This window comes from Corapipo altera, unplaced genomic scaffold, assembly GCF_003945725.1.
Source record: "Corapipo altera isolate COAL_440 unplaced genomic scaffold, ASM394572v1 68, whole genome shotgun sequence".
In the NCBI taxonomy this organism is placed as follows: Eukaryota; Metazoa; Chordata; class Aves; order Passeriformes; family Pipridae; genus Corapipo; species Corapipo altera.
Genome location: NW_020884919.1, coordinates 6,514,750 through 6,531,895, shown reverse-complemented (window position 1 = coordinate 6,531,895; position 17,146 = coordinate 6,514,750). Strand labels below are relative to the sequence as shown.

Below are 17,146 nucleotides of genomic sequence, written 5' to 3'. Positions count from 1 at the left end.
AACAGCAGTTCCACAGACCTCTCCATATAGGACTTTTGGAATATTGCTTTTAGCTGCATGTGTTGGCTTTCAGGAAGCTCAGGGTCTTGTTCTCCACTGCCTTGCAATGTTTACAGTCATTCACAGCTGTAAAATGGTTATTGCTTTCAATTGGCTACTTGATACTCCTTTGGAAATTTGATTTTTTTCATAAAACCAGGCTAAAACTTCCATATTACACTAATTTTTTCTAGACGTATTTGTGATTTCAGTCTCAAAGTTGTCAGAGGAGGAAAAAAATAGTTTTGTGGTTTTTAGTATTCTGCAAATTGTCCAACAGGTGAGTCAGAGAAGACCTCTGATGCCAGTAGTAAAAAGCAGCTGGTCCTTGCTTACCTACATGTTCTGTGTGTGCAGAGCACGTGGATTTAGCCAGTGTATCCCCAGGGATCCTCTGGATCTGCATTGCCCCTGGTTGCATAGGTGCAGCAGCTGTATGTCCATCTCCTTGATGTATCCCATCCATCATTCCGGAGTAGTGACCAATTCCTTATAGGAACTCTGGATGTACAGACATGTATTTTCTGACCACAAAACCACTTCTAGATATGAAAGCTCCCTTTGCAGTGCAAAGCAGTGCTGAACTGACCCTTGAGGCACAGAAGGGATGTTGTAATGTATTTCAGGGGAGATGAAGGGGGAGTTCATTGAAAGGGCGCTGTCGAATCGTGTGCTTAATGCTGAGCTTGTAAGTGCTCACCCTTATAGTGTATATTTTAAGTGAGCATGATGTTTCTCTCTGTAGGTAAAACCCTTTCTCATTACTCCTTTCCCAGGTTCAGAGTCTTCTAGTAGTGTAGGGTCCTCCACGGGTTCTCTTTCCCACACCCAGCAGCCTGTCCCCGTGCCAGCTCTAAGCCAGCCCTCTCCTGGCACTCCTGCCGTCTATCCAGCTGCCAGCACTAGTAACTCTCTTTCCTTTGATGGTGGCATGAGTGGCCAAGTGGCACCTGCTGGCAGTAGCTTCTTTCTGCTTCCCTTGGAAGCGGCGGGCATCCCGCCGGGCAGCGTGCTGGTCAACCCCCAAACAGGTTGGTAGCGCTCGGGGGGTCTGTCACACTGACTACTGGGGACATGCACGAGTGTTTGCAAAGACTCACCCTCAGTGTTGTCCTGTGTCCTTTCTTTTCCTCTTCATTTTTTTCCTGTGGTTGTGTTCGTTCAGTGCACTTGATTTACCGAGAAAGCATGACTGTGGGATCAAAGGGATAAGGAAACTCCCGGGATTTTCTCTGGGAGAGTTTTAACTTATATGTGACATTTTAATGAGTGACTTGCACAGAATGTGAAAATCTTATGATTTATTATCCAGAACACAGAATAACTTAAATTATTGTTTCGGATCTTTTCAGGAGAGGGAAAAGTCTGTTTCAGTGAGGGGATAGAGCCTGAGAAAGGATTCACATTGACTGGCAAGGATTTATCATCCTTCATTTCTTTTGTCGCTACATATTCTTGTGTCCCTGTGCTCATGGCTCTGATTTAATACAAGTGAGAGAGAGAACCATGAGCTGACCTGCTATTTCTAAACTTCTGTTGTCGGTTTAAAACAGGATTAAATCAATGTTGGTGTAATTGGCCAATCCTGATATCTTTAGTAAGCAGTGGGAAATGGATACTCCGTAATGTAGGTGCAAGGAGATCTGTGACTACTTGTCTGGGTGAAATGAGGAGTTAGAATTCTGTGGGCAAACTTTTACTTTATTGTAGAAATTAAAGAAAGCTTCGAAATTTTAATTTATCTTCTATGTAAAACATCATACTTTTTGGAAATTATTATATTTTAATTTTAGTTTAATGATTTGTTTTCATGGCAGAAAAGAAAATGCCTCAGGATATGTTTACCATCATCCTGTAGATGGACTTCTTTATGTTTGAATGTAACTGCACATGATGTTTTAAACTAAATGTTTCTGATTGGGGTTGTTAAGATGATCAGTTAGTAAATAACTTTTATAACTAGAAGATTTAACAAAGAAATAGATAAATTTTTCTTTCTCCTTAATATGAATCAATTTCTTAAAATTTGGTTACAAGTGAGTTGCTGTAGGACCTAATTTTCATAGATAGCCATTGAATTTGTCATCTCAGAGCTGAGTTCATTAATAGTCTTCTATAATTATGTTAATGTCTAATGAGTGTCTAATAGAAGGTAAAGTGCACTTTCAGAACAAGGAATGTTTAGGTGCAGATAAACTTGGATAGATGATGTACCGGAGTCATCATATTCTGTAGTTGTTCCTTGGTTTTAATGTTCCAAATGACAGCTGGAGTTCAACAAACACAGTCTGGTTTCTCAGCATTTCTGACAGAGCATCCCATGGCTGGGTCAGCAGAGTCATTCTCCTCATGAGTTGAAGAGGGTAATCAGGAAAAGGCAGCTCGTACTGAGCCGCTCCAAGGAACAAGTGAAGCTCTGGTGGTGAGCAGAAAGTGAGAGAAGGAGATAGGCAAATCTGCCTCCCTGTTTCTGTGAACGTTCCCGATCCCTGGGTGTTACAGAGACACCTGTTAAGCTGAATTGAATCTCCCCTAATCACCTGCAGTCCAGCTGCATGATGTGTAGCTTGTTTTTGTGAGCCTGTTCATGCTCCCTGTCTGTCTCTTCCCTTAATTCCTCAATCCTTTTTTCAGTAACTTACATTTTATGTTGGCCAGTTGCATTTAAATATAATGGGACCGAGCAGTCTGGAGGAGCACTAGTTTGCTTTGACAGGACCATGGTTAGGGGGCAAAGGCTTTGTTTTATCTTAGTTTGTACGTTTCTGGAAAGAATCTCAGACAAGAAAATATTTATATCAGAGGAGAGAAAAATCCACATCAGTATTTGGCCTTAAGCATCAAAATAAGCCAATGCAGGATGTGTCATGAAGCAGGTACACACAGGTCCTCACAGCCAGGCTGTCATTCCTTCCATCTGTTTAGGTTTTTTCCAACCCAGGCACAAAAATAAATCACTGTTTGTCTATAATTTACTTTTAAGGAGTTAATTTTTCAATTCTTTTTCGTTAGTCCACTGCTGTAATACCGAAGTTGCAGATTATGAAATAGGAGACTAATACTACATTATTTATTTTGAAAGCTAAAAGCCAATTCATCTAAGAATAGGGGAAGAGAGTCCTTTAACAATAATCTCATTAGCAGTCATGGGAATACCAGGGCAGCTATTACTTTATATATTTTTTTAAAAATATTTGCCTTTAAGCTCTCCTGTGTTCTGATTGATGTTCATATTGATTAAAGAAAATTAATTTTTAAAAGGTCCTTAAAATAGTATTTTTTAGTAGGGTTTTTCATTATTACTCCTGTCCTTTTCAATCCATTTGATTAAAAATCAAGTTTCAAGACAAGCAGGATACAGCAAATATTTATGTGTTCACTAAGTAAAGACTGGGGTATCTTTGTTTAGCTTAAATGTTTTGGGTTTTCACTGCATGTAGTCATTACTATTATAAATGTGGTTGTGGGGATTTGGCATAAACCCGTCATATAAAACAGCATGACTTCACTTATTCTTAATAAAACTCTACTATTTCATCCATTTTGTACATATATTTGTGTGTTTTCTCCAAGCTCAGATGGTGCAACTGGTTGTTTGTTCTCTTCCACCTTTCCCAGGGCAGCCATTCCTGAATCCCGATGGCACTCCAGTTGTGTACAATCCTCCTATGCCTCAGCAGCCTGTTAGGACCCAAGTGCCTGGACCTCCACAACAGCCACCTCTTCCCACCCCGGCTCAGCAACAGCCCCCGGCAAACCCCGTCCTCTCGCAGGTGACGTGGCACATCCGTGGGGTGGGGATGGAAAGGGACCAGGAGCAGGGCTCTGCCTCCACCCCCTGTGTCTGGGCAGGAAAAGGGAAGGTTCTCTTCCTTTCCACAGCAGCTATTTCAGGCACCAAGCTACTGCCCATAGTCTCCTGTGATATTATCAGATGATTTTCAAATATTATCTAAAAGTTATTTATAGAACTTAATCTAAACCTTTACCTTTGATCATTTTCCCTGTTTAAAACTTCTGTTCAGATACCTGTGTATCCTTTTGAAAAAGGCTCATTTGTACTCTTTCTAGTTCACAGAAGTGTGTCTGTGGTATTTGCTGTTTTCTTCACAAATCCTTTACTAATTCTCTCATTGCCTTCTCAATGGATGCTGGAGTTGAAGCTGCCTGAAATACTATCAACAAGGATACTCCTTCAAATACCACAATCTAGAGAAAATATTTTAGTGCTGTTGAATAAAGTAGTGTGTTTGACTCTGTGGTTAGCAGTAAATTCATTCTGCCTTTAGATGCTTTGAAAGAGCTTGTATTTAAAATGCATGTGTAGTTTTTAATCTATAATGTAAAAAAAAAATCTCTCTAAAGGAAACAGTAAATGTTAAATAGAAGCAATTTGCTGACATAGCTAATATAATGTATAGCAAACAAATCACATGTATTTTTTCCGGGAGACTGAAATATTCAAAGTTACATTTGGTTTAATTCTATGCAGTCTAGAGCTTTAAAAAAAAAGTACTATCCATTCTGTTTCTAGTAGAGGAGTGCGTTTCTTTTCTGAAGCATAGTTGCTTCTTCTGTTACAAGAGACTTGTTTTCACTTCTGTTTCTCTGCTGTTAACCTTGTTTGTAAACCTGTTATCTCTGCAGCCTCTGCGGGCTCTGCAGCCTTCCCAGCCTGTCCAGTACTCCGCAGTGTCCTTCCCACCCCCGCTCCTGCCAGCCTCCTCCACACAGCAATACTCTGTGGTACTGCATCTTCTCTTCTCTGCTCCCTGCTTAGGTTAATCTTTAGTGGCTGCTCACCTCGGCTTGGGTGTTTGTGAGGGGGGTGTGACACCAGGTAGTGACTGGCTTCCCAACCACAGAGACGTGATACCAGAGATCTCCTCGTGTGAACAGTTCAAGTTCAGCAGCAATATCTGTAATTGATATATCTGTAATTGCTGTATCTATTTATCTCTGCATTTAGAGATATATTAATTCCCTTTATAAAGGAAGTTTTTCAACGCTTTATTAGCCAGTCAGTACCTTTTTATGTCTCTGGATTAACCCCTTTGCATTGTTTCTTGTTGTGTCTTTGTCTGCTCTTTCTTCTGCTGAACCTTGATACATTTTGAGGGATCAGCTGCCCTGGTTTTTTGAGGTTATCTTTTTGTAGCTTTTTTGCCAGAACTCTGAACACTCCCACTTCACTAGTATCCCTTGTTTAGTAAGTAGAAACTGGAAATTAAATATCTTAGTCTAAAAAAAAAGGGGGTGATAAAAAAATAAACCCACACAAATTGGAACTGAAACTTAATAAAGGAGAGTTGTTATCCAAGGCAGAATCTGAACTAGAGTCCAGGTGAAAACTTACAGCTTCCCAACTCCTCAGACTGCTCTGATACTCTGTGTACATGGCTGTGTTGAGTTTATGTGGCAAGAATTTGGTAGCAGGCGATGCAGGGGTGGCTTCTGTGAGAAGGGACCAGGAGCTGCCCCCACATGGGATAGACCCAATTCCTGAAGGACTGCAACCTGTGGGAAGAACCCACATTGAAGACATTACAGTGTCCCGTGGGAGGGATCCCACACTAGAGCAGGGGAAGAGTGTGAAGAGGAAGGAGTGGTAGAGACATGGTTGGGAACCAGTCAGAAGCCCCATTCCCCCATCCCTGTGGTACTCAGAGGAGGAGGTGGAAGATCTGGAAGTGAAGCTGAGCCTGGGAAGACGCAGGAGGTTTTGGGAAACTGGCTTTAGTTCTAATTTCTCACTTTCCTACTCTATTATTAATTGGCATAAATGAAATGCATCTTCCCAAGTCGTTTCTGTTTTCCCTGTCATGGTAATTGGTGAAGAATCTCCCTCCTTTTCTTGATCCATAAGCTTTTCGTCTGATTTTCTTTCCTGTATTGCTGAGGATGAGAGAGAGGAATGATAGAGTGCCTTGGGTGCACACCAAGGAGCCAGCCAGGGTTAGCTCACCCCAGTGTTGTACAGTAGCTAATTTAGTATGTATTCAGAGCTTTTGTTATTATTGTCAACATTAATCAGAAATGTCTTTAATAGTAAGTACAGATTTAGCTGAATTCAATAGCCTGCATACAATTAAAACTACTGTAGCCATTAGCAGCACATTAGTAATACAATTCTAAAAGGAATTGCTCTTGATGGAGGGTGTTCTATAATTAGCAATGTTGTTTCTGAAGTTACTTTCCAGTTTGAATGGTGTTAAAGCAGAGAAGGAAACTCCTTCCAGGTTTATAGTAATTTCAGAGCATTTCACATTCAGGAAATGGGTTCAAATACAAAGTGTGCTGGGAGGTTCAGAAATGTATTCCTGCTTGATGGTAACTTAAATCACATAGTGAAAAGGATTGATGGTCTTGGGTCATAATCCCAATGGAACACACCTGTAGCTGGCACCAGGAGAGTCTGCTTTGTCCATGTGTTGGGAATGCCATGTTTCAATGGTTAATCATGGTTATACCACACATGTCACCAGGACAAGCGGAGCAGGTCAGGATTTACTGACATTATTATAGTGTCACAAATCAATGTGTTTTCCTTGGGTTTGTTCTTGGACATATTTAGGATTTATATAAACTCATTTGGTATCTCCTCTCTAAACTCAGTATTCTGAAAAGCAGAGTGTGAAGTCCAATGTAGAAAAGTGTTATAGCTGTTTTAATAGGCACCATTAAGGAATTAAATGCCACAGTCAGATTATTGATCTAATGAAAATAGGGCTTTTTAAGCTCTAAAGGTATTCTAAATTAAGTTTTAGGTGCAAATCTATATTTCCGGTGGTAATTAAGAATATCTTTAGCCTGGAAACTAGAAAAATTCATCATAAATTGTGAATGTAGCTAATCAGTAAAAGATGGAGCTTGCACTTTTTCCTAATTAATTCCTGTCTAAGGATGATCTAAGAGAAGATCAAGTGGTCTTAAAATAGTTTTAATGTTCCTGCGTGTTTGCAGAGTCCACTTTTGAAGTAGGAACAAAATCTTCCTGTTTGGCATAAAAAGTGCAGTACTAGTTAGTGAGCACTTCTAATTTCCAGGGTTTTGCTAACTTGATGCTGAATTGCTTGTAAAGAATGGGAGCTTGGGGTGACAGTAATGGAAGTTTCAGGTTGCCCAGGACTCCTGCAGTGCTCGGTGGTGTCATCATTTCAGATATCAATGACATAGTAGAGAGAGGGCAACCACTGGGACACAGATTTTGCAGTTGTTACTTGATTTCAGATGAAAAAATAATTAATCTTTGGATGTAGAATAATACCAAGTTAGAAGAATGTACCTTGTAACTCAGGATTAGAGCCTCATTATCTTAAGCTCTTAAACCCGAAAATTACTTCAGCAATACTAATGCCTTCTGCTATTTTAACTGGGGTTGGATGTTTTCACTCAAGCTTTGGAGTCCAGTCAGAAAATGTTAGTGACACAAATTCTGACTTTATTTTTGACAATTGAGTTCTCACAATAAGTAGGTAGAGGCAGATGTGATCCAAAAGTTGAATCTTTGCTGTGAAGAGTGAAATCTCTGAACATGGATGTTGTCTCCTCCTGTCAGCCCTGGAGATAATTCCCTACTGAGTTCCTTTCCTGTTGTCCCTTGGCTGCTGTTGCTAATGCACAGTAATCTGACACATTGCTGCCTGAAACTTGCTGAGGCACTTGGCTGCTTTATTCTCTTTTTCTTGAATGTTCATTTGCAAATGGAGCTTTTCCTGTTTCTTCCCCAATCCAGCAAGACAACCTGGGATCCCAGTTTAGCCACCTGAGCCTGTCCCGGCAGCCCCCGGCCGAGGCAGCGGAGCCTCCCAGTGCCCTGTTCCAGTCCACCGTGGTGCTCCAGCCCCCCCAGCAGCCTGGATACATCCTCACTGCTGCTCCACCCCCTCCTCCCTCTGCCCAGCCCGTGTCTGCTCCGGGATACTCGGCATCCAGCCACCCAGTCACCCAGCCTGTGCTCCAGCAGCAGGGATATGTGCAGCAACCTGTGCCACAGGTACAATGGCTGTTCCATCCTGAAAAACTGATGGAGCTGTTCTGTTCCTGAGCTTCTCACACGGTGTGGGGCTCCCTGTTAAACTGCAGCTCTGTGTGTTTAGTCTGAGGTTGGGTTTCTTCTGCCTTATGTGCTTTGAAATGACTGCTTTTAGTTTACTTGAGAAGCAGCAATCACACAGGTTTGCCTAATTACCCATAGCTGGTAAAACTCATGGTCTCCATGGTTTTCTTGTGTCTCGGAAGTCGCTTTATGGAGAGTGGGAGATTGTTCCTTCTATATTGGAAGTAAAAGGAATGGGCTGATAAAGAGGCAATTTATTATAAGTTTTTCGTCTTTTTTATGGTGATGGTTTTGCATGTAGATTGTTTGTGCCTTCTGTCAGTGATCCCCCACTGTTGATTTCCAGATGCCAGCCTGTTACTGTGCCCCTGGCCAGTACCCTCACTCCAGCCCCCAGTACCGGCCTGTGTCCGTGCACTACAACGCGCAGCAGAACCAGCCCCTGGCACAGCCCCCCCAGCAGACAGGTTTGTGGAACTCTTCCTGCATTTCATTGGAATGCTGTGTGTGGTTTTTCTCCTGGTTTTTCATTTTAAACTTTGCTGTAAAATTTAAAATGAAGTAGGAGTTCAGATATGGAATACAAAGTGCAGCTAACCTAAGGTGGCAAAATTTGAGTCGGTTGTGCATGAAACTTGAGATTTAAGCCATTCCTGTGAGTAACTTTGATAGGATTTTACTTTTTTATAAGTTTAGAGCTGAATAATTTAAAAAATGTTTAACTTAGTAACTAATTCCTGAGTGAGTTGCAAAGATGAATTAGTACCTTTAAATGATGTAACATGGCAGAGATTGTGCCTTAACTGAAAGCTTTAAACAAAAGATACTAATTTTAGGTACTGTGGCATGAACACAGTACTGTGCAGAAGATACTGGTGATACTATTTTACTTTGTCTTTCTGGCCTATGATTAAAGGTATCAGGGTATTGAATGGAATATATAGTGAGACTTAAGGGGTTAGAACTAGTTTTTTGCTCCTCCTATTTTTAGTAAAGGCCTTTCAACTGTTTGAGTTACCTTTCTATGATTGCAAGCTGTATTTTCATCTCCTTCCTTTCTTATTGTCTTTTTTTTGCTTACCAATTTTAACTGTAGCTACCATTATTCCGATAACCCGTACTTCAAAAGATTGTTATGACTTGATTCCTGAAACAAATTTATTCTCAGTAATATCTTGATGCATGATCAAAACTTTCAGAAGTAATTGGTAATGTTTGGAGGCAGAGATCCTTAAAGATCCTTTTATACTATCTCTTAGTTGAATACGTTAGACTTGGTGTCCTTTTGAGTTTCCTTCAGGAAGGATTTTTTTTAATTCCTGCTCCCAACTATCTGTTGCTCTGCAGAAGCAGGATGAAAGATCAGCTTTTACAAATACTAACTGGATTTCTTTATAGCTGTTGTATGTAGTAGCCTGTAGGAGGGATGGCTCCTCTTCTGCAGTTCTTCTAGGAAGTGCTCCAATAGTTGTAACACTTTAGTTGTTATTCAGGGTTCGGTTCACAAACTTACACAGGATTATTTCATTGCAGAATCATCAAGGTTTCATGCCCACTTATGGTAGAGTTGTCAGATTGTTTTAAAATACTGTAGGTACCTGCTTACTGTAAAACAGATCACTACCTTCCAGTCTTTGGAAGTGAAAGTATATTGAGATTTTTTCAAAGGAAAACAAATTACTTGAATTTGCAACTTGTTTTATCCAGTGGTGTTAAAGATGTGTTACCCAACTGTATTACACAACCTGCTTTCCTTCCTCAGAATTTTTAATACCTAGACTACTTAATAGCAAAAAGTCTGAGGCTCAGCTGGGATTACTCCCCGCTGGGGACACCCCGTGTGAACAGCACACAAGGGCCCCAGCTCAGAGCTCAGGGTATGTGTAGCTGAACAAGCCAGTCTGAGAGGGGAAGCACGGGGGGAGGAGATGCAAAGGGCTGAGCTGGTTGCTCTTGGGTAAGTCAGTCTCTTTCTCGTATGTTTTTAGCCCTTTACATTTAACTGAACTTCAGTGCCTGTGGTGAAAAGTGTCAGCAGATCAACTCCCTCTCTCTGTCCTGAAGAAATACAATGAACAAGCTGTGCAGAGAATGACTTCACTGCTTTGATGTGTGCCTTGTACTCCTGACATCAGGATATCATGTTGAAGTAGTTAAGGGGTAGTCCAGTCTATAACTATATTCAGTGTTTGGTTATTTGGTGTTCACTGGCACTAATGGGAGACAGGAGGATCTTACCAGCAATGCCATAATTGGTGTTGAACTGAAACTCTCCAAGCTGCTGTCCAGCCATTGCTGGTTCTCATTTACTGCATTATAGGCAAATTTGAATCAGCATTCTACGCTGATTGTATGCCATTCTATGGCATGCTTTCTGCTCTGAAAACTGCTCATGAGATGGTGTATTCGAAAGTTCACTTCTGTAATTTATTTTAAACCATTAATGTTGGTATTCATTTGACATGAAGCTGCACCTGATGCTTATTAGCAGTGGCCGTTTTGGAGCCAAAGGGCAGCACGTTCCTTGGCTCACACAGCAACGTGCCTGGTCAAAAAGGAGAGTTACAGACCTTGTATTACAAAAAAGCTGTTTATTCATCTCATAAAGTGGTTACTAACTGTGAAATAGCTTTGCAAACACAAATTCAGATAAAAGGTGACAGCTTCGGAGAGCTTGGCAACTGGAGCCACTTCTGGTCTAATGTTGTGGAGTAGTGGCCTGACTTTACTGATGAGCTGCTGGATTCGGGGCCGTAACACTGTCTGAGAGGTTTACATTTCTCACAGTGAACCGGTCTCTTTTTCAGCTGCTTCCTGCCTTCCTTTTTAAAGGGGCTTCAGGGGAAACATTTGGGGGGTTCACTTCTAGTAAAAATGCTTTGGTTGCCCAAAAGATGTTGGGAGAAGAAAACTGTCTTTAAGAAAAAGGCATTTCTGATTGCCATGATCATGCGAGCCCAGTTACCGTGAGACCTGACTACAGGGGGTTTAAAAAGTCAGTCTGAACTCCAATTCCTGTAGGAACATCACCTGAACTTCAACTGGCTTGTGCTTCTCAAGGCTCAGGGATAAAACTATTTGAGTTGTAACAGTAGCTGTAGTTGTAACAGTTGTAAGAAAGCTCATGAACTCCCAGCTTGTTAACCAAGTGGTTGTACTGGCTCCTCTGTTCTTGAATAAAGGCTGTTTCTCACTCTTGGTGTGTTTGTCACAAAATGTATATTCTGTAAATTAACTGTTCTTATATTAACAGTCATTTTTTAAATTATGTAAATATTAAGCAGCATGCTTTTTTTTTTTTACCTGCAGTTTCAGGGTATTTCTGTGCCATGGGACAAACTGCTCTGGCAGGTGTGAGGTTTGTGCTGAGAGCTGCATTTCTGTCAGCCCATCTCTGCAGAGGTGAAATTGTGAGGCTAAAAATAGAGCATTCTTTGGAATGCTCTGGGGAAGCTCCGTGGCAGTCAATTTGTGTGGTTCCAGTTCTCTCTGCTTGCAAAATTGATCGTGTCTGTCTCTGGAAGTGCCAGAAAAAGCTGAAAAACTACTCCCAGCTCCATGGCAATTTCTGGGACATGAGGGGTTTAGGCTGCAGGTGTATTGACTGTCACACACCACAACTTCCCATTCTCCTGCTCTTAGGGACCATTTTGGAACAAAGCATATTTAAACATTTTGTTTATTACAGATATGAAGGGGATTTTGTGCGCAGTTCAAACTTAAGAGTTATTAAAAATTCTAATTACTAATCCTCCTTCAAGCATGCATTGTTCTGAAGTTTTGTCTAGTCCTCTGCAAATATTTATAGTGTTGTGTGTTTCTGGTGAATAGTTGTTTTAACAAACTCAACCTTCTTCCCTTTAATTTTCTGAAGCAATATTTGATTCTATTAAGTCTTCTTTTACTGTTCCTTGTTGCAATTTCTGTAGAGACAGCGAGCTGAGGCTGTTAGTGCACAGTGTTCATTGTACCCCGGGTGGGTGTCGTCAGTGAACACTGGTGGGTGTTGTTCACAACAAGGTGTTTTGTGGGGACTGAATTACATCCAGAATAGACCATCCCATTCTTTTAACACAGTTTAAAGACAAATCAAGTGAGTTTTTGCAGCTAAATTTGCGTTATTATAGTTCTGTGCCAAGGTAGGGAGCATGGGGAATGTCGAGGTCAGTAGACTGTGAACGTGTCCCACTCAAACACAGACTCTTCTGGCCGTCAGTGCATCTTGACAAGCCCAGTTTTGTTAGTCTGGAGCGATAACTGGTTTGTCTCAGAAACACTGACAGTGTTTTGCTGACAGGGTAAGTAGTGCACACCTGTATGATTAGAACATGACAGCAAGGACTGTGTTCTGCATGTGTTTGCTCGTGGGAGCAGTTACCTGTATATGCTTTGTTAAAAAAGAACAAAGTGGGAGCTCAGGTTGGATTTAATAAATGCACAGATTTGGCACTCATGCTTGGGGTGTTTTGGTTTGGGTTTTGGGGGATGGGATTTTTTTAGGTATTTTTTGAAGGATACAGTTTAAGCAATACTAAACTGTTGTAGAGACACTATAGAGGGGTGATTTTGAAAATCTTTTTTTTTATCCCTAAGATAACTTTTGAGTGTGGAGGTCTTCCACTGTACATCAATGTGGCTTCTACCTGGAAGATTTTTCTCAGCTCCCAGTTGGTTTCAGCATCACGGATTGCAGTAGAAATTGCCCCCTTGAAAAAGATTTGCACACAGGCCTTACACAAACATTCCTGAAGTCGGATTCAGTTTTGAATCGCAGCCAAGATGTTCTGACCCCTGGGCACCTGAGGCACCAGCTGAACTTGGCACAGCTGGAATTTCAAAACTGATGTGCCTGGAATGGCCTTGTTCGTAATAGACAATGGATTGGGTTGATATTGTCTAGCATGCTTTGTTCAAGTGCTTTGGAGGTGTTAATGCATGTAACTCCAGTGCAAATAAATCCTGCACGCATGTGGGAGCAGCACTGCCAACAGTATTATAGGATTTCATGCTGAATCCAAGTGAATAAATTATTAATTTTAATGTTGGCTTCTTTTATATGCATGAGAAGTTCAACTGTTATGAAGTTGCTGGATTTAACAAGCCATTGGAAAATGCTACACATATTTTCACATAGACAACTGTATGTAAAATGTGTTCACTATTTCAAAGTAAGATTCAAATGTATAATTTCAGGTTACCAGATTTTGCCCAACCAGCAGCAAAGCTACCAGGGTTTAGTTGGAGTTCAGCAGTCTCAGAATCAAAATCTAGTCAGTGGCCAACACAACAACGTTGGGAATCAAATTCAAGGTGTGATTGTTCCATATCCTTCAGTGCCATCTTATCAGGTGGGTGATGTAATCATGACTTTCCAGTCACTCTGCCCTGTGTTTGAGTGTTTGTGTTTCTCTAGAGCTTTGCTTTGTAAATGGCAGAAAGCTGCAAGCAGGGGACAGAAATTAAACAACACAAACCCACAACTGAAGTGAGAAAAACATCTGTCACAAGATACAAATTCTAGTCCTTTTTAAAGCCAAGTGCTGTGTTAGTTGCTGTTAAATTCAAAGGGTGGGGAAGAAAATCTTATAAGATTTCCTTCCCCACCACCCCACTTTCTTTTGTAGAGAAAATCTCTTGTTAATTGATGGAGTCCCTTGGAGCCAACATTTCCATTTTTGGAGAAGAAGGGGTGTTTTTTTTAATAAACCACTGTTATTTCAACTAGTGTTGTCACTAGTCTTCTGGATTTAGAGAATTCCAGAAGTTCTTTCAGTTTCTGGGTGTGTGGTTTTTTTTAATTCTTGTATCAGCTAGGATGGTCAGGAGGCAGAAAGGAACCTTGTCTGCAGGAGAAGATCTGAGTGCGTTTCCCATTGCAGGTTTCGGTGCCTCAAGGTTCCCAAGCAGTGCCCCAGCAGACATATCAGCAGCCTGTCATAATTCCCAGTCAGTCCAATCAAGGATTGCCCACCACAGGAATGCCAGTTTACTACAGTGTCATTCCATCAGGTCAACAGAATAATTTAAGGTGAGTTGAACTGATACCAGGTTTCTCAATAACCATGTTTAAAGGCTTTGTAGCACTGCCAGGATCTGCTTTTAGTCCTGCAGATATCAAAACGTGTTTTAAAGGCAGACTTAGACACTCTGTCTATTGATTTTTGCTCTTATGCAATTAACTGAAACAACCAGTAGTGCTGTAATTGTGACAGACTTGCAGGACTGGAAAACATTGTCTGTATCACTTTCAGCAATACTTCACTGCAGTTCCACCTCTTGAATTTTCTGCATTCCTTCTCTTCCCCCTGAAGCCCCTCGTGTTCAGCAGCGATGCCTTTTGCAGTAATATTTGACTGTCCATATTTGCTGGGTTAGTCAAGGACACTACTTTAATAATGTGTAGAGAAAAAAGAATTTGAATCCCAGAATGAAACAAGTATAGAAACTTTTTCCTATGCTTGGCTTTTGTTTGACAAATAACCTTTTTTCTTTTTTTTTACCTCCACGTACAGCCCTCCCTGCATATCCATGTTTGTTCCCAACACAGTCTGAGTGTGTGAGAACAGACAGGCACAGACCTAAAAGAATTAATTAGGCTTTGTACTTGCTACAAATTTTTCTTTCTCTAGTTTTTTGAACTTAGAAATGTGCAGCATTTAAAAATACCTGGCAGCTTTTAAACAAGCAGCAGCAGTGTGGAGCTTGTTTCATCTTTTTGTGAGTGCAGAGACTTCAGTAGTATTTGTGTCATTGCCTCATGCCTTCAGCTACTGAAATGGGAATTCTCTTTCCTTCTATCTGAAGGGTTTTAATCCTTTTCTGTAGTTCTATTTGAGGTTCAGCGAAGTCACAGGTAGGCATAATCCCAGACTTTTTTGAAGTAAGTTTTGGTGCTTGATCTTTTGTGTCAGTTAGAATGTCCCTCTCTTTTGAACAGGGAAACATTTATTAGGAATTCAGAGCAGACAAGCAACTAATGACAGCATCCTGCTTTCCTCAGAATAGTTCTGCTGCAGCACTGACAAGGAAAGCAGGATGCTGTTCTGCTAGAGCTGAAAGTGCCAAACCTACAGGCCACTACTGAAAAATAGGATCAATGGGCAGATGAGAAGCTGTGTTAGTTTTCAGTGGGTTTTGTCTGCTTTAATGGAAGGGCATCCTTAAATTAATATTATATAGTTGAACTGTGGGACAAAGGATGGGACAAACTTGTGAAAATTGAGGTAAAAATGGCAAGTCCAAGAGAATTAAACCTACTTTTTTCCCAGAATTTGAAGGAATTTTTTTTTCTCAGAAAATTTTTCTGTTAGTACAGGATTCTATAGGCACCATTCTGACTGTAGTCCACAAACCTGATGTTCTGGCCGAGCAGTTTGTGGTATGATAGAATCTCACTATGTCTGTTAATTACCTGTTTTTCGTGAATACCCTGAAAAAATGCGTGACATAAATAAACTGTTAAAGTTATCCCTGTCCTACATGTTACAAACAACTGAATGGTTGTTTATCCCTTTGAATCATCTTCTTTTTCCCACACCCCGTTCAGAAAAGCCATGGAAAGTCAATCCCTTCTCTGGGCTGTGTGGATTGGTTGCTGATCAGCTGCCTCAGCTCTGTGGGGCCATCCTGCAGCTGAGAGACTGCATCCCAAATTCTGGTGAACTGAGGAAAAAGTTGTCTTTTTATTATTCTTCTCCATGTCTTTATGCTGATCTGGTGCTATGGACACAAAAATAGTGTATCAAAATAGGTGAATTAGTACAGCTTCTCAGTGTAGGTAGGGCATGTTTTTCCCAAGGAGCAGGTGTGAAACTTCAGTCTTCTGAAGAATGAGCAGATTCAGGGGTAGGTGGAAGTATTGATTTAAAATTAACAAATCTCAGTGACTTGCAGTACGTGGAGACAGCAGATGCAGCAGTCGTGATTAAATAAATGAGTGGGGCATAAATGCCTGTTAGTCATGTTCTTTTTTTATTATTGCAGTTCATCAGTAGGATATTTGCAGCCTCCTGGATCGGAGCAGATACAGTTTCCTAGAACAACATCACCATGCAACTCCCAGCAGCTCCAAGGACAGCAGTGTGCAGGTTGGGGGAATAAAGCTTAAAACAATGTCTGTTGTTACTGTGCTGTGTGACTAGATCTTTGCTATTTAGGGTTTGATTTACAATTAACTGCTCTATTCTCTTGCCTCCTTTGCTCCACATCTGAATTTATTTTCCATTTTAACCTGAGGCAGGTTGATTTGACATCTCGACTTGTTTATGACTGAAATCTCTCAAGGCACATCACAGTGCCTTGTATGGCCACTTGTGAGTTGGGACAGAGCTGGGAACTGCATGTCAGCAGAATGACTTTCATCCTTTCCTGAATAGCCAGATGGGTCTGAGAATTTTGAGCTTTGGGTTTGCATTTGACAGAAGGAGCAAGGTCCATTTGGGCAGCAGTGCAGTTACTCAGCTCTTCTACTCAAGCACATTCTAGATTTCACTAACAAAGCAGGAGTGGTGATTTTCTTAAGAGGTCCTGAGGAGAGTTTGCAAACTGTGTTCTGGTTTTGGACAGAGGAGAGGTCGCTTTTTGACCTGCTGAAAAGCTAAAAGTACTTGGAAGCTGTGTGGGGTGTTCTGTTTTTATGGTAGCCTTATTTACTGCTTTTACTTCCATAGTTTATAGCAACCACTCAAGTCAGAAGCCATCACCTCCTACATTATTGCCACCTTCATCCAAGTCAAAGCCACAACAGGCTGCTTCCCTTGTGCACTACAGCATAGTGTCTCCACCCTCATCATGTAAAAGTTCACCCACTGCTCTGTCCATCATGCAGCCAAAAAAAGGTATATTTTATTGGGGTTTTCATCTAAGCCATTCTGTCTAGAACCTGCTGTAAATGATCAGATTTCATGGCTAACTGCTAGAACTGCTGCAACAACTGCAACTCCAGGGCCAGCTCTGAAGTTCTTTTGTAATTCTTCATCTGAATTGTTATTATTGTAACTTCTAAAATGACAACTTGGAACTAAAGTGAAACAATAGCCAGCCTGGAGC

General features: G+C 41.0%; 1 protein-coding gene across 13 annotated transcripts in view; it reads left to right on the top strand.

Annotated features, from left to right (window-relative positions):
- Window positions 1–17,146, top strand: part of R3HDM1 (R3H domain containing 1) — a 77,239-nt gene that overhangs the window by 52,425 nt on the left and 7,668 nt on the right. For 7 of the 13 annotated variants that reach the window (XM_027656179.1, XM_027656176.1, XM_027656177.1 and 4 more), the window contains 9 exons: window positions 816–1,070; window positions 3,658–3,812; window positions 4,687–4,785; window positions 7,775–8,035; window positions 8,445–8,565; window positions 13,292–13,446; window positions 13,978–14,126; window positions 16,082–16,185; window positions 16,768–16,935. In XM_027656179.1, coding sequence (XP_027511980.1) covers window positions 816–1,070; window positions 3,658–3,812; window positions 4,687–4,785; window positions 7,775–8,035; window positions 8,445–8,565; window positions 13,292–13,446; window positions 13,978–14,126; window positions 16,082–16,185; window positions 16,768–16,935 — 1,467 coding nt within the window. The remainder of the gene's footprint in view (window positions 1–815; window positions 1,071–3,657; window positions 3,813–4,686; window positions 4,786–7,774; window positions 8,036–8,444; window positions 8,566–13,291; window positions 13,447–13,977; window positions 14,127–16,081; window positions 16,186–16,767; window positions 16,936–17,146) is intronic. The other 6 variants (XM_027656181.1, XM_027656180.1, XM_027656182.1 and 3 more) reach the window with 5 other exon arrangements.